This window comes from Lepidothrix coronata, unplaced genomic scaffold, assembly GCF_001604755.1.
Source record: "Lepidothrix coronata isolate B3197 unplaced genomic scaffold, Lepidothrix_coronata-1.0 Scaffold103, whole genome shotgun sequence".
In the NCBI taxonomy this organism is placed as follows: Eukaryota; Metazoa; Chordata; class Aves; order Passeriformes; family Pipridae; genus Lepidothrix; species Lepidothrix coronata.
Window position 1 is genome coordinate 420,907 of NW_016690283.1, and position 26,360 is coordinate 447,266.

General features: G+C 38.3%; 1 protein-coding gene across 1 annotated transcript in view; it reads right to left on the minus strand.

Annotated features, from left to right (window-relative positions):
- CNTNAP5 (contactin associated protein like 5) overlaps positions 1-26,360 on the minus strand; it is a 288,828-nt gene that overhangs the window by 215,310 nt on the left and 47,158 nt on the right. The window contains exon 2 of the mRNA XM_017823576.1: positions 31-141. Within this exon, the coding sequence (XP_017679065.1) occupies positions 31-141 (111 nt within the window). The remainder of the gene's footprint in view (positions 1-30; positions 142-26,360) is intronic.

The window sequence follows — 26,360 nt, forward strand, 5'->3', positions numbered from 1 at the left end:
TAGTTTAGGCATTTCATACTGCAACCTTACCATCTCGCCTGTTGAGCTTTGCAAAGCTGGGACTGTGGGTACTGGAGAGTTCAGAGGAACTGGTAAGGGCTGTTGAAGGTACAGGAGATATCAACGCATCATCACAATTATCTAAAAAAAAAAGGCAAAAAACAAAACATAGAGGTCATTGTATGAGCAACACATACGTCAACTTGTGCTATCTCCAAGTGGTGTTTGTTTCTGCTTAGTGGACAGAGACTGGAGTCAGAGCACAGTTGTGCTTGAGTCCTTGTGAGACTGAAATTTACCCTCCAGAATGACAGTCTGGCGGGACAGCAACTGAGTGAGAGCTGTTGTTAAGACATTGAATACTTCAGAAGCTGAAAAATATTTTCCTTTCAATGAATGAAATTTGATAGTCTACGCTGCAGTTAGAGGGTAATGACTTATTGCAAAAGCCACTGGAAAAGTTCAGCAATGCCCTGGCAGACTTTAGAGGACAACCCAGGTGGTGTGTTCAGTAAAGTTTTTCCACAGAACAGGTATGTAATGTAGGAGTTAGAACTTCACTATTTCTGTGTAGAACTGACACTGGGACATGCCACCTGGCCTTTTGCAACATGTAAAAGTGTGTCCCGCACTTCACAAGAGTCACATGCTGCACTATGATCACAAAACCAGAACATTTCCTTCATTTCTTCCCCAAGCTCACACACAGATACACAACCAAATTAGTCTTGTTCACTCACATGAGTAGCTTCTATGTCTCTCCCCTCTTTCTTTTACATCTACATGAGGACAGATGGGCTAGGCTAACATTCAAGTTGAATCTTTGATCCCATAATATTTGAATAAAGATGGAATTAAGTAGAGTAGGTTTCCTCATTACAATGCTGTCACATACACACTCAAGAACATAACATGGGGTTTCAGCAGGTAATAATAATAATAAACCCCTCTCATTTTTAACTGAATATCCCATAGAGCAAACATGGATCTAATTACTGGAAAAATCCTACAGGTCAGCAGAATCTCGAGCCACTAAAGTGTTCTCTCACGCAGAGTGTAAATATGCAACCTGCAAGGATTGGGAAAGCAGGGGATGGGAGAAAGGGAAGAGAAATAATCCATTCATGATACTTCAGGGCTACAAAAGACCAAGAATAAAATCAAAACTTGCTTTATGGTTATGACAACAAATTTAGAATTTCTTAAACTACGTGATACCTTTTCCGTAATGAGTCAGATTACACTAAAATATTTCTCATCTCTTTTACAATGACTCTTTAAAACAGTACAGATATTTTTGTAATCAAAATCCAGCTCTATATGAAAGACAATCAGTATAATCAATATAATTCATATCAGTGTATTGAATGATGGATATCAAAAAGCAAACTTCTGTACAGAACCTTTTCCATCTCTTTGATTACCAAGAGCAAAAAAGCCTAACGAAATCTGCAAGTTAGAAAAATTAGGGACAAGTGTGCCACCGATGTTGTAGCCATGAGGATAATTAGCCAACAAAACAAGTTACCATGGTCCTGAGCAAATTCTCTATGACTTGTACCCTTTGAATTGCAAAGAGAAGTTCTGACTGCAGTGCAGAAAGGTCTGGGGAGGGCTGGTCTCCTGGTACACCATGAGATCATGTCTTAAATGTTCTATGTGGACTTTAAAAAAAAGGAGCCTGTAAATTAAAATAAGGGTCTTAAATTCATTGTCACTTGCAACCTGAACAGAGACTTGAGCAAAAATCTCAAATAGTGAGTATATCAGGGCACTGAATTCACCCAAATTTCTGCATTCTTTAAAAACCAACAGAGGGGGTTGGAACCTCTCAAAAAAAGGTTCAAAGTCTTAGCAACAGACCTACATGACTATTCAGCAACACTTAAAATGTGAAGCTGGAAATAACTGAATGCAGAGAATTCATTTTAAATAGTGTTTAGACTGCTGGCTCTCTTCAGTCCCCTGTGGTTACTTCTGGACCGCAAGAGAACTCAGCACATCAGCCTGTGCTCCACAGTTGCTCATGGCAAGAGTCTCAGTGACAGTCTCTGGGTTCTCACTTCTCCAAAGGTAGGACCGGATGCCTATGGGACACTGAGCATCTCAGCATCACAGCAAGAGTAAACAATTTCAGAGCAACACATTTTTCCCTGGGATCTCTGGAGGCTCTAGCCTGAAAAGTGACAATTAGTTCTACCTACCAGATGCTTTGTCTACATTTCCACATCCTTTGTTTTTGTCCCCATACACACATATCTGGATCTTTGCTGCTGTTGCACTACAACACCATTTTCACACCAAATTCTAGGATCCCTATTTTTTTTTTCTTCCACAAAAGAAAGAGAGGAAAGGAAGAAAAAACAGACCCACTACATCTAGAAATTCTTCCCTCAAATAATATCTAACTCTGTAAACACGTTAAGTTTAAGGCTTCAGCATTTAGGACAGTTAAAAATTTGATGATAGTTCTGAGAGCACCAGGACTAATGCAGTCCAACTTCCAAGAGATAAGAGAGTAATGATTGATTGACTCCATACTTGCACGAATTTCCTCCAAGTGAAGTTTATTTTTTAATGGATACTCTGACAACAGGCAAGATCACTCTTCTGCCCTTCCCTCAGTCAAAACTAAACTTGCAACACCAGAGGTTGCACCGACAGCTCTACATGCACAGACCAACAGTGCAGGACATGGCACAGTTTTTACATGCCAAATGAAATTTCAAAGTACAGTAGAGTAAAGTGCTTGAGATGCTTCAGTCCCGTTGTACATGTACAACAATCCAGATCACATGCAGAACAGCTCTGATGCAACCCTTGTTGGAGACCATACATGTACAAACTGTATAGATTTGAGATTGATATTTCTTTGTAAACTTAGCTGAAATAGATTTCAAAAAGGTAGAATGTGTGCACAGTGAGGATCACCCCATTGGCCCTGCTTCCATGAGAAGGCAGTATTGAAAAACAAACAAGCCATCCAACACACACCTCTCAAGATTAGAAAACTCTCACAGAAAGGTTGTTATTATCATATTTCCTTTTGTGATGGGCGCAGACAAGAAAGAGATGAAACATTTTGTGCTTATGCAAGATCAGAGAAGATCTATGGTAAAACCAAAAGCAAAGTCAACGTATCCTGATTCCCACCATATAATCCCAGCACACACATTTCAACAGACTTCGTCTCCCCCACTTCGTGTGACAGAAAAAAGCTATTATTGCAGGTGCTCCCATATTTATAGTTCCTGACCTATAGTTCTTTTCTCTTTGGAAGTCTGCCTGTCAGAACAGGATTTTGCTTCTTTGAGTCAACTGCATTATATGTCTGTTAAAAACATTGGTTTTAACAATGAAAAATTCTACACTACAGAATTTAAAACATCTGGATGCTCATGAAAGAGCATTTACTAGCCAGTTTTCTCTCCTGCGTTTCTTTGTCGACAAGATAATTAGCAAAGAAATAATGACAAAGGTCTAATTGTATCTATAAGCCTTCATGCAAATAACACAATAATACAGATGTTTACTTGCATTTGAGAAAAAGTTGCTGACCTTGAATATGTTGACTTCTGAGAAAAAAGCAATTATGGAAAGCATTTAGAGTATGGTGTATTACTAGAACTTTCATAAGCAATCTTGCTTCAGAAATAAAGAAAAATATTTATCAACTTGTTTTTTTCTGATTTTTATTCACTAATGATTTTTATAAAATAATGATAAATTAACAAAAAAACAAAGGAGAAATTCGTCAACCTGTTATGAACTTGTTTTATTGATCGGTTTTGATTCCTTTCTTGTAGCTTTAATTGCCTTCCAAATAAAAACAAGGAAATCTTTTCTCCCTCTTTCTCCATGTATTTTAATTTAAGAGAAATTTTTTCAGACAAAACCACAAACATAATTTTTATCAGTTCAAAAACATCTAAGTAAGATAACTAACTCTTAGGCTCCTTCAAAACATGCCAGATAATACCAGCTTTAGCGATTAGCACACAAAACAGAACTTCACAAAAGGCCTTTTTACCCAAATATCTGAATAAGCTCTGTATTTTGTGGTGAAATTGTGGTGGTTTGAGACCCTCAAAAATCCAATTTCCGAGTCCAAGCCCCCCTCCCACAGTTTGTTTCAGTGTGAGAGGGTTTTTCCAGACATAACACAAGTCAGTATGGGGGAAGGGAATTATATTACAGTTTATTACTTACACAAATAATACTATAATACATTATATACAGAATTCTAACTATCTTTCCTATGGTAAAGCAATATTTTTACATTAGATCAAATCTCTCCTTTCCCTCCAATAAAACTTCAGAAGGGAAGAAGAAAATATCCTTTCCACTGTCAGGGCAGCAGTGTCTCTTCTCTTCAAAGCAGCAGTCGTAGCTGGAGTTGTCATAGCTGGAATCTCTCTCTCTCTATTACAACACAAGGGGTCTTCTCTCACCCCTCGGCCCTTTGGCTCCAGCCAAAGGTCTCTCTCCCATGGACTGCGATAACTGGGACAAAGGCTCACCTCACCACGTCATATCATGAAGTACAGGGCATCTTCGTGACAGTCCCTTCCTCAGGGGATTCAAGCTCCTCCTGAGTCAGAATGTTTAGGGCAGCTCTCAGTTCAGTCTTTGCCCCAAGCATTCTACCGGAGCTCCTTTGCTCTGTCTCAGCTGTCAACATGGCAGCAGCGGGGGGGCAAGGCCAGTTCCCCCGCGTTCCTTCTGCCCGTCCTGATCCAGCTTCAGAACATGTCTGAGCTTCTTAGCTCCTCTCTCTGGTGCTGCTGCATTTCAGGACTCCCTTCAAATGAAAGTCCATCGCCTCCTTCTAAGAGGAGTCTCCAAGGGTTTTGGGAAAGTAATTCAGTCTTACCCCAAAACAGTCTCTACTGAGTTTTCTCTGCTCTGTTGCCAGCTCTCCCTCCTACAGGACATCTCTGCGTCTCTCAGCCTGGCTATGTGCCATCTCCGCTGCTTGTTATCTCTTTTGGCTCTCGGCCACAGCAAGGAAATTTCCTCCAGCTCTTAGCTACAGTACTTGTCCCAGTTTAACACTGTTCCAGGTTCCTGCAGCCCCCAGCAGGGCTCCTGGCCCCTCTTCTCCTCATGCTCTCAAACTATGGCTGCCTCTCTTCCAACTACATCATCTCCCTTCTTTTCCAGCCTGTTGCAATATATTGATTTTCACAGTAGCGAAATATAGCTTCTGATTGGGCCCTACACCAAGAACACCACCCCCTTTGGGGTTACCACTTTCTAACACCAAGGGAAAACACTTTTTTTACCCCACGACAGAAAGCCTTTGACATCTGTGATAAGCATAAAAAAAAAAATCGCTGAGAAAAATGTATACAAGTCCTAGAGAGACAGCATTTCAAATGCTTCTGAAGAATACAGGTTTCTGAAATACAGATAGCATATTACCAAAACTGAGTTTGCATAGAAATCAGAGATTCACACCAACTTTACTAGTTCTTGTATTACATGTTTTAACTTTGTGTTGGTAGGCATGGCATGATCTATAACCTTCTTCAAGGCTGACCCAGCATTCATCCACAGCAGTTGGTATAAATTTAGAAAATTTCTGATTAGTGGACACTGAAGATATTTAGAAAATCATAAACCCCAGAAACCCATCATAGTGACACTAATTTTTCTTACAGCGTGTCCCTTGAAGAGGATCCATCCCTGGCACACAGGCAGGTTCATTACCAGCCACAAGTGAGATGTCTTTACAAAAGCTTTGATGAAGAGGACACAATTAGTGAAAGATTACTAATCCCCAGGCTTCAGAGATCCCCCATACATCAGATTTTAACTGCTTTTAGTAGTACTGTACCGTCACCAAGACAAATGTGCAGAAAATATTTGACTGCGAGGTTCACATTGTTTTTACATGGCAGTATATTTTTAGTCAAGAACTCCTACCATTATGATAAATAATTACTTACCATACTGATACTTACAGCAACAATCTCGTATCACCATCAATGGAAAGTATTTGACAAGCCACAGTAAGACTCAGGTCTCTGCTGCAGCTACTCTATTAGTGATCATAAGCATCATGTTTTAATTACAAATGCTGTGACAGCAGTACCCAGAGTAAGAACATGGGACTAGTATCGCCCAACAATGCAGTTGAAGGAAGTTTGGGGAACAGAACATAGCATGCAAACTATTAACAGAGCCAAAATTGCCTCCTCTCTACAAAATATACAAATTGAAGAAGATAAAGAAGAAGGGAAAATTATAACCCAGAGACTGGTGTGGTTAAGTCTCACAGTGGAGTCCAAAAGACAAATTCAGAAGACAGAAGTGACACGCCTCCTGCACCATCCTGTGGTAATAAAAGGCTTTTTAAGGGACGATAACTGCTTCCTGTAGGTGCTCTTCTTCAAGTACACAGGGTCTGGCATGCCACTGCTCACATATCTCTGCTGAACCAGATACAAGTGGTGTAGTGAGGGCAGGAGTACTTGTGACCAGCTGTGCAAACCCTTGCCTGAACTGTGATTCCTGAATTTCAAAAGTAGTTTAACGGGGGCTTCACAAAATCACACAGACCTTTTGCCACTGTTAACTATTTAAATACAGATATATCCATTTTATCGTAAACATGAAGGAGATTTCAGGGTAAACCAGAGGCCTTGTAGCTTGCTCTTAGGGGTCTCACTTGGAACTTAAAGGTATTTTATTTGAGACTTTTGTTGCCAAGATATAATTTTATTCATTATTAAATACCAGCAGAGTTACAGATGGTACTGAAGTTAAATTGTGTGCATCATTTTGATTGCAATTGTAAATTGTGTCTGTACTGGGATTTGAAGTTGAAGAGATTCACTGGTATTTATAGGCTAGATAAAATTCCTCTTAGCATTACCCACTTAATGACATACTTTGTTTTAAAGACATAAACCATGCGTTTTGTACTATGCCTCTAACAGTCCTCAGGAGTGACGACTGATGCTTTTCACTTCATCGGTTTTTCTCCTGCCTTCTGTAGCTGTAATTCTCATTTGAAAATTCAAGAAATACATACTTGTACTTTGGAAATTAACCTTCACTATTATAGTCCAGTGAGGTATAAGTGTATGGGAGAAGTAGGAGCTTCTGTGAGTGTTAAAAAAACACACACACAAAAGACACAGACAGTGCAGTAACATGGAGTATGGCTACATGTTTGGAAGAGATTATTTCTGTATCAACAGTGCCCACAAAAAAGTCTCACCAGGACTACCACATACTACTAGGTTCTACTACCATTTTTACTACCATGAATATCTTAATATGTTAGTAAATGATTTTTGAAAACATGAAGAGAAAAACAACAATAAACAAACAAAAAATCAAACCTCTTGTTCTTCTCTAAAAAGAAATTCCTTTTTTCCTCCTTTTTTTTTCCCTAGAGACTGACTACATGTACATGCACAGATGTGAACTCCATCTGTTGGCTGAAAGGCATGGCATATTTTTCGAGATATAAGACACTAGAGAAAGTACTTAACGACACAACGTTCCTTTCTCTTTTCTTGCTGTACTGCAAATAAATATCAGTAGTTAAGCTAATCATGAACTCTTCCTAGGTGACTGTAAATTACATAAGTATTCTTTCATATGCCTTTAAAGGCATAAAATTATTATTCAATCAGTGCATTATAGAGTATCTTTTATGATACAGTGTGCACATATAACCTTGTCTCACAAAAAGTGGTCAAGTCTAATTTTGAATAACTCAAGGGGCTCTCATAACACTGACTCAATAGTGGGTCTTATTTTTTTACTGAAACAAGCATGTCTGCCATGTAACTCCTACTCACAATAACAAGCAGGAAGAGAAATTGAGGAACAGAGAGGCCACGTGACACTTGGGTTCAAAATGTGAATTTCAAATAACCATCAATGCAGCTCCAGTAAACTAATACGCAGAAACAATTCTTGTTTTGAGAGGGTGAAAGAACATCAGACTAAGCCAACTACAAACAAAAATTAGTTAAAGAAAAGTGGTCTGAATTTTAAGGAACAAATATTCTAAGAATCCAGTTCTGTCACAGTCTGTCATTTAGTTGAGTCATAATGTCTGCAGCTACAAAATGAAGGTACTCATCACTTTATCTTATACTATATGCTTTTCATTATATCAGAGTCTCTTTGTAGAAAAGGAATGTGATGTTTCCAATGAACAGCAAATCCATCACAGAAATCCATTGAATAAGAGGATAGTCTGATATCTCTACAATTACTGAAATCACTCATATGGAAAATAAAAAAAAGACCACAACAAAAGGATGTGCTGACTCTGCCTTTCAACATTCATATTCCAATGAACAACCTGCAAAAGCATATCATTGTCCAAAGCCATGATTTACTCTCAGCGGTTATAACAGCAGTTGTCAGGGTTTCTTACTACTTCCTTCTCAGAATATAATGCTTCTTGTGCCTATTTGGCTCTCCCTTCAACATTTCTGAGATCCTGTTAATATTAGAGTGCTTTGGTCTTTGACCTGAGAGCAGAAAGCTACAAAGCCGACCCAGAGAATGGAACAGGTTTTATACCTGAAGTTTGCCCTTTTGACATGTATTACACTTCAGGGAACAGACGGCATAAATCCCTTCATACCATAGCAGGAAAACGTATCCAAAGATTACCCTTCTGTACAGGAAAACACAGGCAAGAGATTTTGTCAGCACAGGGCAGTTTTAGCTATGCTATTAAAGAAAACCATGCAAGAACTTTTCTATGGCCTTTTCTACAATCCTTTTCCATGGCCACACAGCATCACATCAACATAAGCATTGTTTTTATCCTGGCCTACACGAGATTTGTTACTCGTGCATTTCAAATAAAGTTTGAAAGTTTATATACTCCAAAGATCAAGACTGTCTTTTAGCATTTCAGAAGTTATAGCAGTGCTCACTAAAACAGAAACTCAACCCCCTTCAGAGTCATCAGACTTTGCTACAAGCATGGTCTATTCACCACAGGTCATCACTGAAGGAGATCAGGGCTCCATCAATTAAACTATTCCAAAAAACAGAATGGTATTTGCCTTAAAATACGGTAATACAATAAAAACAACACTCAATTTGCAGGGAAAAAAATGCTAATGTATGTGCACCCATCATCAAGGCTGCCAGGATCATTATTAGAAGAAAAACACAGAAATCATCAGAGCCAGTTGGACTGAGTTCTGTAGGCATTTACCAACAGAAAATTAAAATGTAAAGGGATACAGAAGATTTTCTAATGATGTTACTCAGTGTTAAGATTGTTCAGGAATTCACTGGTGAAACAGTTTTTCCAAGTTGTATAAATAAAATTTTTTAAATGGAATATAAATACCTGTTTCACTGAGAATCAAGTTTATTGGGGAAAAAAAACCAAAAAAACCCAAACAAAAAACAAACAAAAAACCCAAACAAACAAAAAACCAAACAAACAAAAACCCAAACAAAACAAACAAACAACCAACCAAACAAAAAACAAACAAAAACCCAAAAAACAAACAAACAAACAAAAAACCCAAACCAAAAACAGACCAAGCAGGAGAGAAATAAAGAAAAGCTTTCTGCATAACAGCAGCAGCACCTAGGTTATCATGCTGACTAAAACATGAAAACCAGTTCAGGAAAGACAAGTGCTTTATGTGCAAGTGGGGGGAGCTGACCATCTCAGCTGGTGAAAAAATAATCCATTTTCTAGTCCAATTTGGAAAAAGAATAGCTTCAACAATCTAAGTAGAGCCATTATATCGTCTACCACCTTATATTCAGCTGAATGAGACAGAAACATAGTTGGACTACTTAGGATCATAGAATAGAATCATAGAATCGCTAAGGTTGGAAAAGACCCTCAAGACCACGGAGCCCAGCCTTTGACCAAACACCACCACATCAACTAAACCATAGCAGTAAGTGCCATGTCCAGTCATTTCTTGAACACTTCCAGGGATGATGACTCTACCACTTAGCTGGGCAGCCCATTCCAACACTTAACCAACATGCCAGTGAAGAAATTCCTCGTGATGTCCAACCTGAAACTCCCCTGGCACAGCTTGAGGCCATTTCCTCTTTTCCTGCCACTGGTTCCCTGGGAGAAGAGGCTGACCCCTACATGGCTGTAACCTCCTTTCAGGTAGTTGTAGAGAGCAATAAGGTCCCCCCTTGAGCCTCCTTTTCTCCAGGCTGAACACCTCAGCTCCCTCAGCCACTCCTCATATGATTTACTCTCTGGGCTCTTCCCCAGCTTTGCTGCCCTTCTCTGGACATACTCCAGAACTTCAATGTCCTTCTTGTAGTGAGGGGCCCAAAACTGAATGCAGGATTTGATGTGTGGGTCACTGCCCTAGTCCTGCCAGCCACGCTATTTTTGGTGCCACTGGCCTTCTTGGCCACCTGGGCACACACTGGTTCATGTTCAGCTGCTGTTGACCAACACCCCCAGGTCCTTTGCCACTGGGATGCTTTCCAGAAAGATTTTTCTGCTCTGGTTCCTATGGACCTCTATGGAAAAGGGCTCATCTATACAGGTAGACCTTGCAAAGACTTTCAGACAATGCCATATCTTTGTCTGGTAAGGTTATATTGTGCACATCTAAATTTACAGCTGCTATATCTAAGCAAATAACAGAGGCAGCTAGAAAGGTGTGGAATGCTGATGAATTTCACAGGCATGCCCAGGTGACAATGAACAGCAATTTAAAAGCAGTCAATAACCAAGAGGTTGCCCCCTGAATTTTCAAATCAATCATGATCAAATGAATTCAATTTTTATTTTCCCTTTGAATCATAGTGAACTCATGGATAAAACTGATTAAAAGGGAAAGAATAGACAGCATGGGGTTCTCTAAATGCTTTCTGTTTGGAGGGGTTCACCAAACGTTTTCTGTTTGGAAGAGAGCCTCTTCAAATTGTAACATGCAGGATAGCACACTGAAAAGCAATTATAACTCTGAGAATTTCAGTGCATCCCATAAGGCTGAGAGAATGTTCAATTTGCAGGCTGTGAGCAGGGATTAACAGAGATGAAGGTAGCAGTAAGTGCCCATGTACCGTTGCATTTAAATGTAATGTCATTTCAAGGGATGATAAGTAATCATTTCATGTCTCAATAACCTCCAACAAAAATGCCCTATTTAGCCCCAAAACACCAATTTTTAAGACTTTTCTATGCAAGTAAATGGTTTAGATAAGGGACTGGATTGAAAAAAGTTCAGAATTCTCATTCTAAAGCAAGGTGAATGCAGCTTTGATGTCGGTTTAAAGATGAAAATTTTCTTCCAGGCATTTCTTAGGACAGCGTGTTCCCTCTTCATCAGTAACAGTGGCACTTTTAGTGCCAAAGGAGAAAAGAAACCTGCAGATCTCTTAGATCTAACATGATAGGAAGCAAGCAAGAGTTTATAAACAAATTTTTCTAACTAACTGAGATTATTTTGGGAATCAGTACTGAGATCCTGATGCTATAGTCTTTTTTACAAGTTTATGTAACTTTAGGCTATAATCCCAAGCTTTGAAAAAGATTCATGGCACTGTATGACCACAGTCCTCAGCCTTTACACAACCATAATTCTGACGTATGACTTAGACTCACTTCAGCATCTCTGTCACTGAATTTTCCTTTAAAGTGAAAGGTATTTCATAACCCTCTGCAAAACTTCCATCACCCACTGACATTATGCAAGATGTACTAGAAGAGGCTCGCAAATGTAACAATAGAAGATTCCCCAGTAAGCACTCAGAAGACTGTGTCACACTATGAGTGTGGTGGCAGCATCACCTTTCCCAGTGATGTCCTATCCATCAACCTCAAATACAACGCCAGAACTGCTGGGAAAGATTTGTGGTCCAGATACTTAACAGGTACAGGTGTTTTTAATCACCAGTTCAGTTACAGACCCATTCAGGATTTGAGTCTTGCTGAGATCAGCTTTTCAAATGCATTATTTCCTGCTTTTTTTTGTTAGGACAACACCAGCTTGAGGAAAAGGTGCTTCTCACTCTCATAGCAAGTAAGGATGAGAGCTATGCAACTGCTTGATGATACAGAGGTGTGTGGATGAAAACAGAGAGCTACTGAGGGCCCACAGGGACTACCAATGCAGAAAGAGTATCTTCATTCAATAATGATGCTTTATAGAAGAGATATGCCCAAAAAGATCCATTAAAATGGATAATATTTATATTATCTATTATTAATAGACTCAGCATACACATTCCCTTTATCAACATTAATGGTGCTTTTTAATTCAGTATCCAGAAAAATCTGTATGAAATCTAGAATGTCTTTGACAATTCCAAAGAATGTGATTTTCTTCCTTAGTGGAAATCTGAGAAGCCAGCTAGAGTGATGGTGTCAAGGCCATACTTATCACACCTGGTTAGTGACTCACTTAGTCCTATTCAAAATCAACTTGCAGTTTAACATGCAAAGGGACAGACTTGATACAAACATATATGCTAATTATCGTGATAATTTGAACCCATCTAGTGTTTTCTTCATCATTTTCAGAGACAGATAGAAAGTAATTCTCCTGGATTTAAAACAAAACATGGGAGTACTGGAGCTGGAGGAGCACACTCTCATAACCTACGTGAGCACAACACAGTAGAAAAAGAAGCGAAAAGGACATAACCAGAATAAGCAGGAGTGTTCACACTAGGGTTATGCAAAACTTGCTCTACAACAATCTAACAGATATTAATAACAGAATTAAAAAATAACAGATATAAAATGTACTAAGGATTGCAGTGCAGTATTTCTGTCACATGGGATTAAACAAAACCAGACATTCCTAATTTTAAAAAACATGGTAAAAATTCAAGCAATTAAAAAAACAAAAGGGGGAATTTCAACAAGATGGCAGTTTTGATTTAAAGTCTTGATTTTAATGGCAGAAGAACTCTAGTAGTTACCTTCTATGTGCTCTAAAGATGCCATTTTTCATTCAGCAAGGAAAAGGTTCACTTTCTATCTGTAGTCCTCCTTGTGAGGAACTTTACATACAAAAAATAAAAAAGTCTGAATTAAAGAAAAAGTCAACCAACCAACCAAACTTCTATGTTCCATTGTCCCCTGTCATAAACACTGTGCAAACCTGAGCCATCTTTGCAAAGTTTCCATAAGGAGCATTTGTAGATACAACTGTCAGATGTGGAACAATTTGGGTAATAATTTGATAACTTTATTTTCAGATATGACAAACAGACAACTCCCCCATGCTTCTTAATTGCATGTCACTTTGTTTAGACAGATCCAGCTTCTTCAATACTGAATGACAAGCTCAAATGCTTTCATATGTAATTATGGTGCAATACAGACACGCTTCCTTTAGAACAAAGAAACTGTATATATTACAGGTAAAAATCTTTTAAATACGGAGAAAAGCTCAGCTGCGTATTTTCTTACTCTCTTTAAATCAAATTCAGATCCTGCTTAGATTTCTGCTGGTTCACATCCCATTTTAATACACAAACTCCCACAGGTTTTATCTCTTCAACAAAGCAATTAATAAAGCATGGCTCAAGCCATTAAAGGTTTCTTTTATGCCCCTCTCAATCCCTTGAGATAAATAGAAATTGATGTTTATTTTGAGCCTTTTGAAATCTGAATAATTTCTGCAAAGTTCTGCAGCCTTGAAACTAAAATCTAATTACCTGCAAGTGTTTGCAGATATAAGTATAAATTTAAACTCACTCCACTATGTGGTAAGCTTTTAAAGATCAAAGAGTTACCTCTAGCCTTGAGGCTCCTCGTTTGAAAATGCACCTTAACATTTAACGGTGTCACATTCCAAAGCCCTGCACATTGCTTTGAAAGCATACCTCTCTGTGGTGGAAACAGCTTCTCTTGCTACTAGCACTAATCAAAAGGACCAGGAATATACCTTCAGAAGATCCACGGCCAGAGCCTCTAACCCAAGAAATGCAAAGCCCAGTCATCTCACAAGTAGTTATTTGCAGCATCCCAGCTCACTACATCAGTGTAATGAAAAGGTGACAGTGATCTTTCCCTTCAATTTTGCCCTGGAGGAGTCAGCAACCAGATCTCACTCCCTTTCTTGCCAGTGAATAGAATCACTGATGAAACTCAGAATCAAAGAATGGCTGAGGTTGGAAGAGACCCCCAGAGATCATTTTGTCCAATCTCCCTGCTCAAGCAGGGTTCCCTACAGCAGCTTGCCCAAGGCAGTGTTTCGATTTATGTTTGTGTTAGTAAAGCTCTTCCTTAACCCTTATGGGCAGCAAAGTAAGGTTGAGTTTGTAGGTTCATTAAATCTATCCTATCATACAACAGAACATGGCATTCAGGAATAACAAAGTTTTTCCTGATGAGCTTCAGGTGTCCTGATGGGCTGTAGTCTGGAGAAATGCTATGAAAAGCTGCCTTCTGTGTCCTACTAAGAGGAGAGCTTCAGATAAATTAATTTTCCAGGACACAAGAAAACCTTTAATATGATAGGAACATCTCAAAAATTTTGTTTATATGATATTGCAGAGCATTAGATCAAAGAGATGATTACATGGAATTTGTTGCATGTTTCTGGGGAAGAGTCAGGGAAGCAGATCATCTTCTCTTCATCTGTATTATTCCTTTCTGTTTTCTATTTTCTTGAAATAGAAATCAGTTCCAAATCAGCATGCTCTGTAGTCGCTTACATTTAGGTAGGTTTGTTCATTGGAAAGACACATAGAAAACATGGAAAAATTCAGGGATACTATTAAATAATGGGGGAAGGAGGGGAGGAGGGGCATAATTTGTTTTTTAACCTCAGGATGTTTCAAATTTGTGAAAAAAAATGAAAAAGAAACATGTCAGAAAGTTAACACCAAGGCATATTCTGTTACACTCAGTATTAACTGTATGAATCCTGTATTAGCTGAAGGATGCTGAGGTTGGAACACATGATTAGAGACCATATAAGACATCACACTGTCTTCTGCTACTATTCAAATTACTCATTTCACCTAGATTGGTAATAAAGGGAATAATGAGGGAAAGTGTTAAAGCCCCTCCCAGCAAACCCATGAAGCTCCAGAATGACCTGAGCAGTCCCTGTCACACACTCATCCCTGGAAGGTTAAGTGGATTTTGATGAAGCCATCAGCTTCAGCTGCAAAGAGCTTGAGCCAATGCCAAATGAGGTCAAAGGGATTTTTTTCCCCTCCATTAGCTTCAATAGGCTCTGAATAAAACCCAGTGGGCTCAAGCGTGCCTACTAATTGTTAAGGGAACTAGAATCCCTGTAAATCATTCCAACTATGGTCACTCGAAACTGGAATGACAAAGGGAAATTTCATGATCCCCTGCATATCTCTGTGTGAACCACTGAACTCATGTTAAAACCATGGTAATGTCTCAGAATTTAGGAATACCACCTCAGGCAATGCAAACCAGCACGTAGTACACCAGATTACTTCCTGTCCCCTTGAATTCCAGAGGAATAAGTCCTCCTAAATTCAAGTGACTATTTATGTAGCCACATGAAACCCCCTAAATAGCCTCTCTCAATAGTAAACCTACTTTTCACAAAAAGATGTTAAAAGTTCATGTCTGTTGATATAAAGCAGAGACTGATTCAAAGGCCATGAGGCTATATCTTTTATGAATAACAAGTATCAAGTGATAAAGTTTTATACATATGTATATATAATATCTTATTATACATTATATATTAATATATAATAATACATATATATAATATTTTTTAAATAAAGGTAGGCCAATTTTCTGATCAAATTTACAACACAGTGCAGACAAGCTGTTGCCATTTGAATTTCATGCTGAACCATTCTTTAAACATTGGAGACCAGAATGATGCTACATAGCCTTTATTTAGCTTTTTAGTGGTTTGCCATTGCCCTGGCTAATGTTTAAATACAATCAGAGTCATGTTAGTTCATTCTAGTTTCTTGTCTGCACAAGTGTTTTCAGAACAAGTCCACATTTGTGTGACATTCACAGACACACTCTGCAGATCTCTGTCCTAGTAGGGCTATGAACAGCAACGTCTGTGGGCTGCACACATGAAACCAAGACAAGTCTAGTGAAACGAACAGGAGCAAGGCCAAGATTGTTTGCTGTTCAAGTCCTGTACAGCAGCCCTAAGTGCAGTAGGGACCATGCAGGGCAGCAAATGCATACAGTAAGAGACAACTTTGGAATGGTGTTTTATAAAACATTAGGCACGCTCGCCCTTTCTCTGTTACTTTCTCCCCACATTGCAAACACGGAAATGAGGTGGGAGACAAGGTCACACAGAAATCCTTTGGGATAAGTGGGAACTGAATGGCCTCCCAGAGCCCCTCAACACTGAGCAGCTTTGCTGCCATTACTCTTTTTACTTGTTCTCACAGAATCACAAGAATAAGTCATTTGAAACTCAACAAATGCATGAAAAGTGCCAGAATTGAGTCAGGGAAAAGGACGGGGAAACTAAAAGAGAAAATTAGGAATACAGGCATTAGGAGAGTTGAATGGGACAAATACAATGAGGAGAGGACAAGCAAGAAGAGTTTGACTTTTAAAAGAGCTCAGATCTGTTAGTATGGTGTTTGAATGAAATAAAATGGAGTGCCATGAGGATTGTAGAGTAGGAGCTAATTTAGGTATGTGACTGGAGCTTAGGTTGATTAGGTCATTCACAGCCTGAAGGTTTCTGGCTGTAATAAAGCGTATTCCAAACCATCCCTGCTGTGTCTCACTTCTGTTTATTTGACTAGTTCTGTTCAAGGTCCAGATTTGGCAGAGCTTCTGTTTCTCCCAATGTGCATTTCATTTCCAACCATCTGCTAAAGACTCGGAGCCTCTTCTCGAAAATTTGAAAGATTTAATGACAATTAGCTTGAAAATACTCTTTTTAATTTTATTAACAGATTGTAGAATCAAGAAAATTCACAGGGGAAAAATGTATTACATAGTATTGCCTTTCCCCATCACTAGACCTGCCTACCAAGTGGTGCGTACAAGGCACATATGGGCAGCTGAAAAGCACTTTGAATTCAGAGATACAACATTAATCCTGTAAGAATAATCACAGCAGCCAACTTGTGCTATCATATAGTTTTACTGACTCAAATAAGACCTTGTAGAGATGCACTAAGCCATATTCAAGTCATTCAACAGAATCATGTTATTTGGTTTCAGATCCCCTACCTCTGGCCCAATCTGCTAGCTCCCTGCTCCCTCCCCAAATATCAAATTCAATAAATGTTGGAGTAAAGCATGTTCTCACACCAATGGTCTGAGACGTTTAAGTGGAATAAGACTTCATGTGGAAAGTTTTGTTGCTACATGATACATGTACTATATGGGACAACATCCATATTTTTAATAATTTAAATTAATTTTTTTAAAAAGCCACTTAATAAGTTTACTTGTTTTAAGAGATCCATAAATTCATGACATTTCCATATGAGTCAAAGGCACTTGGTTTTCATTTCTTGGAAATTGCATTTTTTTTTTAAATATACACTATCACTGCACAGACTCTCAGCTTCATAGTAATTCATGTCATTGGCAACTTTTAGAAACTTAACTTATACTGTTAATGCAGCAAAACAAGGCAGGCATGTAATTATGCCCTGAAAATAAAAGCTTTTGTAGGTTTTAACAGCATCTCAGGTATCAACTGAATTAGTGTCACCTATCAAAACTACAAGTGATCAGATAGGCATTATTGAGACATTATCTACTTGAGAGTGCATGTGCAACCACCTATACTTATACTTCTTCTAAAGGAGAAATTATGTCCTTTGGTACACTATGAAGCCACAATATTTTATTTTCTTCCCAATTAGAAGAGGCATGAGGTCTTTCCCTCTGAAAGTTTGTACCCAACCCTGCCTTGTGGTCACAACAGAAGAGTACAGCTGCAGTCTATCACTCGGATTCCACTGTATACTCTGTATGCCCAAGCCACTGGTTCTGCACAGAACCATCCAGATCAGTGAAACTCAAGTCTGTTCTCAAAAATAGTTTCTCCACAAAAATCATACAGACCCAGACTCCTCAGCTAGAGCTGGAGGTGAGTCAGCTTTTCAGAAAACTTGATATACAAAAATGATCTGTAGTACATCAGGAGTTCTGTTTACTTTCTAGCCCTCTGAATGATGTAATCTGGAAACTTTTGGTTTCAATAGGCTGAGGATAAAACTCAGAAGGTGAGTTACTTGTGTTCAAACAAGGTACATTTTTCAGAAACAGGCATAAAATCTTGCACACACCCCCACTTCCCAAGAGGAAGCATTTGTGCAGTGTCCCTTACTGCAAGCACAACTCAGTATTTTTAGAAGTGCAGAGGGAGAAGGTTGGATTTTGGAGCTAATGGGAAAGTAATAGCTAATAAGCCAAGCAACTGCAGCATGAAAATATGACTGCTGTAAAATTAGCTTCTGTATTTCCATGCCAACCAGAGTGTGCTTACTCATTCATAATTAAGCTTTTCACACCTTATGGTCCAAATGGATTTCTGGCAACTTTTACTATCATAACACTCCGCTTAATAGCAGAGGTCTAGAGGACTAGGTCTCAGAGTCCTGCTTTCATATTTTATATTATTATTTAACCACTAGTAAACAGCTTTTGTTTTAATTTCTTCTATTAACCAAGTAGCATTGCATAATCCCACAAACACCCCACAAGAATATAGGTAATTTGTACAAGAAGAAAAGTTTTATAATTCTAGAACTGGTTTTATTTTGAAAACTAGTTCATTTCCAATCTTGCAAACCAGTCATTCTTTTCCAATACAATCTTTTTACGTGCAATCTCAGTAACATTTCGTTTAAACAAACACTTTTATATCAACTTGGTACATGAAATAAACTATACTTATCTATCTATAATTCAACAGACTGAGTATTGAGAAAGCTCCAATCAGCAACTAAGATAGAAAAGTATTGCAGGAAGCTAGAAGTATCCAACACTTGTTAAAACAAAATTCAATATATCTATCTGCATTCCCCTCTTGGGGAAAGAGACCTGCATACATGCATAATTAAGTCCCATGGGTATTCATATTCTAGAAGGAATTTCCACTTCAAGAACATATTTTAAAAAAATACCTTCATTGATTTTTATCTTTTTTTTAAATTCTCATTTTAAGGCCTTACGCTAGAAATCTGAATTATTTTTGTGCAGCTCTGTAATGAACCTGTCATTTACATGTTTGATGCAAGGGGATACATTTCTCATTTCATGATCTGACTTCAACAAACTACAGGCTGGAACCTATTCTCAGCTCAGACCTGAAACAACCTGGCATTCCACAAAACAAAGTTTGATTATTAAACATGGAAAGTTGTTGGGGGGGTGTTGTTTGTTTGTTTTTGTGAAACTTACCAAGCAATATTACTTGCATTGTTCTTACAAGTTCTCCAGCACCAGATCATGTTTTACTCTTATTATTTCTTATTATTTCTTATCTTTTATACCTAAAGATGGTTGTTTCTCTTCTTGAAAGCTAAAACATTTTTAGTCAATTGTCTTCATCCCTTTTCAGCATTAAACCACAAGTTTCCACCAAACTCTGGGACCCAAAGGTATTTTACATTATGCTATTCTGATGCACTCTGTGGTCCAGCCACACCTCAGCATGTTCCCTGCTAAGGGATGACAGCCTACAGAGCAGATTTTACCCAACAGCTCCTTCCTCCCTTCTTCCCAAATGATCAGGGAACAGCTGATTTCATAGTGAAAGGTTATCAGACAAGCTGAAGCCTCCCCAAGCCTGACGAATGTCCTGCCACTACTGCTTCTAGCTCATTCTTTCATCCTCTTTTGGAAAACAGCAGTGGAAGCACCTTGTGTGGTGCAGTACAGGAAGGTACCTTTGTTGCCCACCTTTGCTGCCACTGAGAATCAGATATCAGTGATAGAGGAGCCCATGACATAACCCTTTCAGGACCTCCAGTTTTGCCTTTTCAATGTGACACTGAAGTACAGACAGAGACCTCTCCCTCCACGACAAGGTGCTCCAAGCCACTGCTCAGTTTGCTCTATCTTTTAGTCCTCGATTATTTCATTCCTCGGTTTTCGCTAGACTTGCTAGAAATTGAACCATCACATAACATTCAAAGTGAGTTTGCCCTTAGGCTGTTTCTTCATGATTTTGTAGATGATTCCATTAGCATGCAAAGGAAGAGAATCACAGGTCTAGCTGAACTAAATGCACCAAATACTGTCACTGACTTTTTCCACCAAGGCGTTTTACTGCAGGCTTCATTTCATTACCAACTCAAAAGACACAAATCCAAATCCCAGAGGATTCATTTATTCTTGTGATTGTTCCCAACTGGCTATTAATTATGGGTGGCATTGGAAGAAACTCCTACTAATGCATCTTACACAGTCTTGCTCTGCATTTAGATCTATACATTCCTGAGGATTGAACGGACTGTTACCTTGTTTAACTTCCAGCATACCTCAGGCTCTACAACTCTGCATAGCCGTTCTTATACCAAACACAACAGACTGTTGTTGGATGAAGTACTGGAAAACTTATTTGAGGTTTGGGTTAGGAGGTTTTTTCTGTTTATTTGTCATTTTTTGTTTTCTTGCTTGCTTTTTTTTTTTTTAAATTAGTATAGCTGGTTTATTTTAAGAGAAAAGTAATTAAAAAAAAGATACAAGAAAGAATTTATAGTATTTTTTTAAATGCATGAGGAACTACTTTTTTTTTTTTTTTAATGTGCAATCTTGTGCTTCCTTCCTGCACTGTAAATTACTGTAATCCAACCATTATTTTCATCTCGGCACATTTGCAGGGTCAGCACTGACTATATCTAGCTCCCCCAAAGGCAATTATGAAAATGTTCCTTCCTGTACTTTTCCTGCATAAGAACCCTAACAAAGGTGTTATTTAAAGATTCCCCCCAAGCCGCTGAATGGCACTGCTGCGTAAACACGCAAAAGTAAAGATGTGCTGATAAGATGGCAAGGGCAAAAAAAAAGAAGGAAAAAAAAGTCCAACATGGGCTTCTGGGCATGATTCAACCCCTTACATTCTTCATGGAAAGAGCAAATGCATATCCCTACAAATCTCATTACACCTCTTTCATACAATTCATATCAGTCAAGATCTCCGAACACTGACACTCCCATGTTGCACTGCAGACTCTGGACTACTGATGAAACACAACCAAGAAAAGGGGACATGAAGAGATGGACTAAGTTAAATATTTTTAATATTAAAATGAAGCTTTTATATTTTGTTGTTATTTTAGGGAGGGGGAAAAAATACAGGCTAAAACCCTCCTTGTTGTCGATGCCACACAAAGCTGAAACCATCAGTGAGCCTTGTTAATTCTCCCCTATCAAGCCAGCAAAGTTTGCTCCTAAATATCATGCAACTCTGGAAGGTGGAGGTCTAGAACCAAGCGTGGAGCGTGGTGCTATCTGCCAGCATCAATAGAAATGCAAATAAGGATGGAAACACAGTGAAACATAAACTTCAGTTGAAGGTTTGTTTTTTTTTAAATGATGAATGACCTGATACCTGAGGCTCTCTGCTCTGATTGCAACACACCAGGATAATATTTTTCAGAATATTATCACATTATTAACCAGAGAACCCACTAGTTCTCTCCAAGCCTTGCAGATCAGAGAAAAAGTAATAAAGACTGAGTTGGAGGAACAGCTGTCTACAGAGCAACCCGCTTCCTTCAGAAAAACAGATGAGAAAACTGTAGATGTGGAGTCCAGTGATGAAGGGAAGTTGCCTCTCAGCACTCCATGGAATAGGACTGAAATACAGATAATTTTATGATCAATAAAAAGGTCAGATAACTGCACAAGTGCAATGACATATAGATTATTTTCTCACTTCCAAAAAAAAGACAAAAAGAAAAAAGGAAAATGCCAATATTTTTTATTCTAAAAAAACCCAACCAAATATTTTCTCCAAGTGTGAAATGCATAAATCATCTGATTCTCTTGAATAGCATTTTTTACTCCAACTCCTCATCTCAATTTTCTGAGGAATACGCCTGAGAAAGGAAATTAAATAAGCAAATTAGGAAAAACCAACACCTGACTACTTCAAAAATTAAAGATTTTAGAAAATCAAGAAGAAAAAAATATGCACACCAACAGAAACGAGACACACACATTTTAGAATATTTAAAACAACTGAAAAATCTAGTTTTCTCTTTGATTCGGTATCATCAATTTGCAAACACCTATTTGCCTGACAATAGACTACAAGCAACCAGCAAATACTCTAGGTCATTAATCTTTTCTATTTCTTTCTTCTTGACCATATTCAATAAAGATATGATGCTTCTTCTGAAGCATCTTCTGAAGCATTGGAATAGCAAGGCATAGTAGAAGGTACAAAATTTACTGATATCACTTTTTAAAAAAAAGGCAAAAAAGCACAGCTAAGAAATTCATTAATAATTAGATAGATCCTCTGCTTTATTTTGTATTCTCCAAAATGCAACTCTTCATCATACTGTTTTTGTTCCCACGTACCTAACTTTTGAACTCAAATACGCACGAGTACAACAATCCACTTTTTCTTAGCACAAAATCAATCATCTATAACTCCCAGCTAATTGCACATAGCCCCAAGTGTTATACAAGCCCTGTGAAACTGCCTGTAGAACCTACACATTTCTACCTCCAATTTTAAATGAAAACAGTTTAAAGAGTTTAACAACATCACAGCACCCATTTCTGCCATCACCCTCCCCCATCAAGAATCCTCTTATTTTTAGCTGCTCTGCTGTTTCAGCTGTTGGGTCTTAAAGACAAGTGCCACACAGAGGCTTAAACAAGAAATACTGAAAAAATTGTTCCTGGTAAAAACAAACAGAAAAAAAATACAGTGGTCAAGGTATTATACGAGATAAATTAAAGCAAAAGGTATTTCCCTGTCCTAGAAGATTCTTGGCTGTAAAGCAACAGTTACAATTCTGTACATTACTACTAGCAATAAACCCTCAGGGTAATTTTATGGCAATGTCTTCCCTTTCAGCCAATACAGTTTAACACAGTTTAGAACAGGGAAAAAGTAACTGGTTTTGCTTTATCAGTTTATATTTTAATGTTGCACATTGAGTTTAAGGATTTTTTATGCTACCAGTGGGAAGCTATAAAAATCCAAAAAGAATGTTCAGAAGCAACAACTTACTACATGCTCGGCCAAAGTGCAAGGGAGAGCAATTAGCTCTTAAGGGAAGAGACAGGAACATCATATCTTTCTGGAGCATAGGAATACAGTTATCCCATACGTTAAGAACAGATCCCGGTTGAGTAAACAAGAGTTTTTCCTCATGAAAAAATCAGTTCTTTTCCTACAATAACCCTCAACTGGAGGCAAATAAGACCCATTTTCATGTGGTTTGTGTCAGTGGCTCAAAACCAGGCATCTCTGATTGGTACTTCATTGTGATTATCAATTCATGCAGGGATGATGCACAGTAAACAGTAAAATACATCAAGTCCTGTCTACACAGAGTAAATCATACTTACAATACACTAGGAAAAATTGGTAATAATTGTAAAGGAGATGTCAGGCCCAGTTTTCGTATTTACATTTGGCTAGGTTCAGGGAAAACAATGCCTCAGGGAATGAGAACAAAATGCAGATCATTTAGGTTCATCCCAAGAGTGTTTCAAGCAATGCTGGAAATAGAAACCATACAGCTGCTACTATTAGGAGACCATGAAGTTGTTGAAGTCCCAATTAATATTGCTCTTGAGGGAAAAATACACCTCCTTTTCCACCATTCAAATTTTTTCCTTGAGACTGAGCCAGCATACCCTGAAGGACATGATTCACGGCAAGGACAAGCTCACTAGATGAACACTGTAAGAGAAAGCCATGCATTAGTAATTAGCACATCCTGATGTACTTGGTCACTCAGTAAAACGTGTCTTATTATCTTCAGTCTTACTGGTAGGCTCACCATGGCAAGGTGAACTTTCTCCATGAGCTTTACAGGTTACAACGAGGTTCGTGTATCCTCTCATGTCTTTCGGACTTGCTCTCCTAAGAGGAGCCTCGAAAGGTAGGAATTTGCCCTTCATTTCCCTACAACTAAGCATATGAAAATCTACATCTTTACAAAGTTCTCTTTCATTTGAAGGTCAGTTTAACACCTCGGGAACATTTAATTGTAAACTGAAATGTGAAATAAAAAATTCTCAGTACAGCTCTAAATATGAGGAGTTGGCTGAAGAGAAAAAAACCCTAAGAACATATGATACAATGTTTTTCTTCAGCTTTGCTACTTCCTTCCATTACTATTTTCTACCCACTTTTAGAAACAGGCGTTTCAAAGAGCAGTTACCGCAGTTAACATTTTTCTGAAAGACTTCATTCTTCAAACCATGACTGGGTGATAACCTCAGCAGAAGCAGCACTTTTACTGTGGTCATATAGTGAAGAGACTACATTTATGTCTGAAATTTCTTCTACAGTGTTGTGCACAATATCTTTTTCCCTTTTTTTTTTTTTTTGTAATATCTCTTTTCAGTAAAGTGTAAGACCTATCCCTGCAGGGAAATCATCAGTATGGTTTTTGTTTGTGCACTGCTTTAATTTATTCTGGTATTAAGTAGAAGCCAGAAACCCTAATTTTCTCACCGAAAACAACTTATTCACTGAAGTAACAGACAGAACCCTTTGTCTCCATCAAATTCACCTGCATACCCTGGCAATCAGCTTGTCATAATGAAGGTTGCCTTTGCTGATTCAGCTCTGCCCACCAGATATTACCTACATCTATTAAAAAAAAAAAAAAAGAAGCTGCCACTTGATAGTACTGAAAGTTACGGCATGTGCAGGAAATGGTGTCCTCCCTCTAACTCCTGATAGCTTAAAATGTATTTGCCACCACAGATATTTCTGCTTAAAAATAACACAGATCTCAATTATTTTAAAGCTTACTTTAGCTCAAGACAAAACTGAACAAGGAGTTAAGGACATACAAAAAAAACCTAAAAACAAAACAAAACAAACAAACAAACAAAAAACACACAAAAAAAACCCCACAAAAAACCCCAAACCAAAACAAAAAACAAACAAAACCCCAAACCCCAAAACAGTTGATTTAGATTTGCACACTGGATTAATTACCTTATTTCATATCTTTTAAAGAGAGTATCATTGCATAAACCAAAAACCCTCTTTAGGTCAGAGCTGGAATTAAATGTGCTAAATCACTGTCAACACAGCAGTGAATATTTTCATAGTGAACACTGAGTGGCGGAGTGGAGCTTCACATGGATAATGACAGCAATCAGAGCACACATGGACTAAAAGCAGTGAGCTGGTTCACTAAAGAGCACTTGCAAGCAATTCATTGCCATAGAGAAGCAAGTAAATTCAGGATCATGTTTAGAACTATTAAAGGTGCTATAATCAACAGCTACTGCAATTTTTAAAACAAAAAAATGATCTCAATGTCCCAGAAGTGCCAGAATAAATATTAATGAAATGCTGGCCAAACCCTCTTGAGTCTGAAGTCTTTCATGACACAGCCCTGGGGTCGCTGGCTACAGTAGGGCTCCAGGTGACTCAGCTCACCAGGCAAAAATCAAAGTCTGTGTAATAAAGTCAGTAGGGTGAATGATACAAAGGGTCACCATCCTCAGTAATTTTTCTACAGGACCACTCCTCTTCGCTCATGTTGGAAAACATGAAGTGAGTACAGAAGAGAATGGAATAGAAAGGCAGTTTCAACCCTCACCTTTACTCAGGACACCCTATAGTTGGGTGAAAAAGTAGCAAGATGGTTTCTAACAGGTAGAAGGGTTCTATGTGGTAGGGTTAAAGTTTGCACAAATTTGCCTGCTCTCTGCAGAGAGAGGATTAGCGTTAAGATGAGGAGACACAGGGGTGTGAGAGGGCCTTCATGGATCTACCAATCAGCAAGGGGGTTCCTCAGTTCAGAACATATAGTTTCCACTTTTATCCCCTCATTCTCCATTGATCAGCCTTTGAAACTATCACCAGTTCACTGAAAAAATCTGAAGTAACATCATATTATATTAACTCTTGCTTGTGCATGTCAATGCTCACTACAGCAAGATCCAGGCTTTAAGGGCTCAGTCCTGAAAACAGTTTAAAGTGTCTTCACCACCCTGGAGCTCTTCTCATCCACCTGCTGGGCTAAGGAACTGTATAGATGCCATAATTAACTACTTGGGGGCTTCCCAAGGTGAAGACTGGCTGCAGGCTAGCATCAGCTCTGGTTTATCCCTATTTTCAGTCTCCTGTGTACAAGGCATTAAGTTATAAATTGATTTAAAGGTATATATTGGATTAAAAAAGTATAAATAAGGGTATATAATATAAATAAGGGTATTATTAGCTACTGTTATTGGTTACATTAGTTTTAAAGATAGCTTTGGA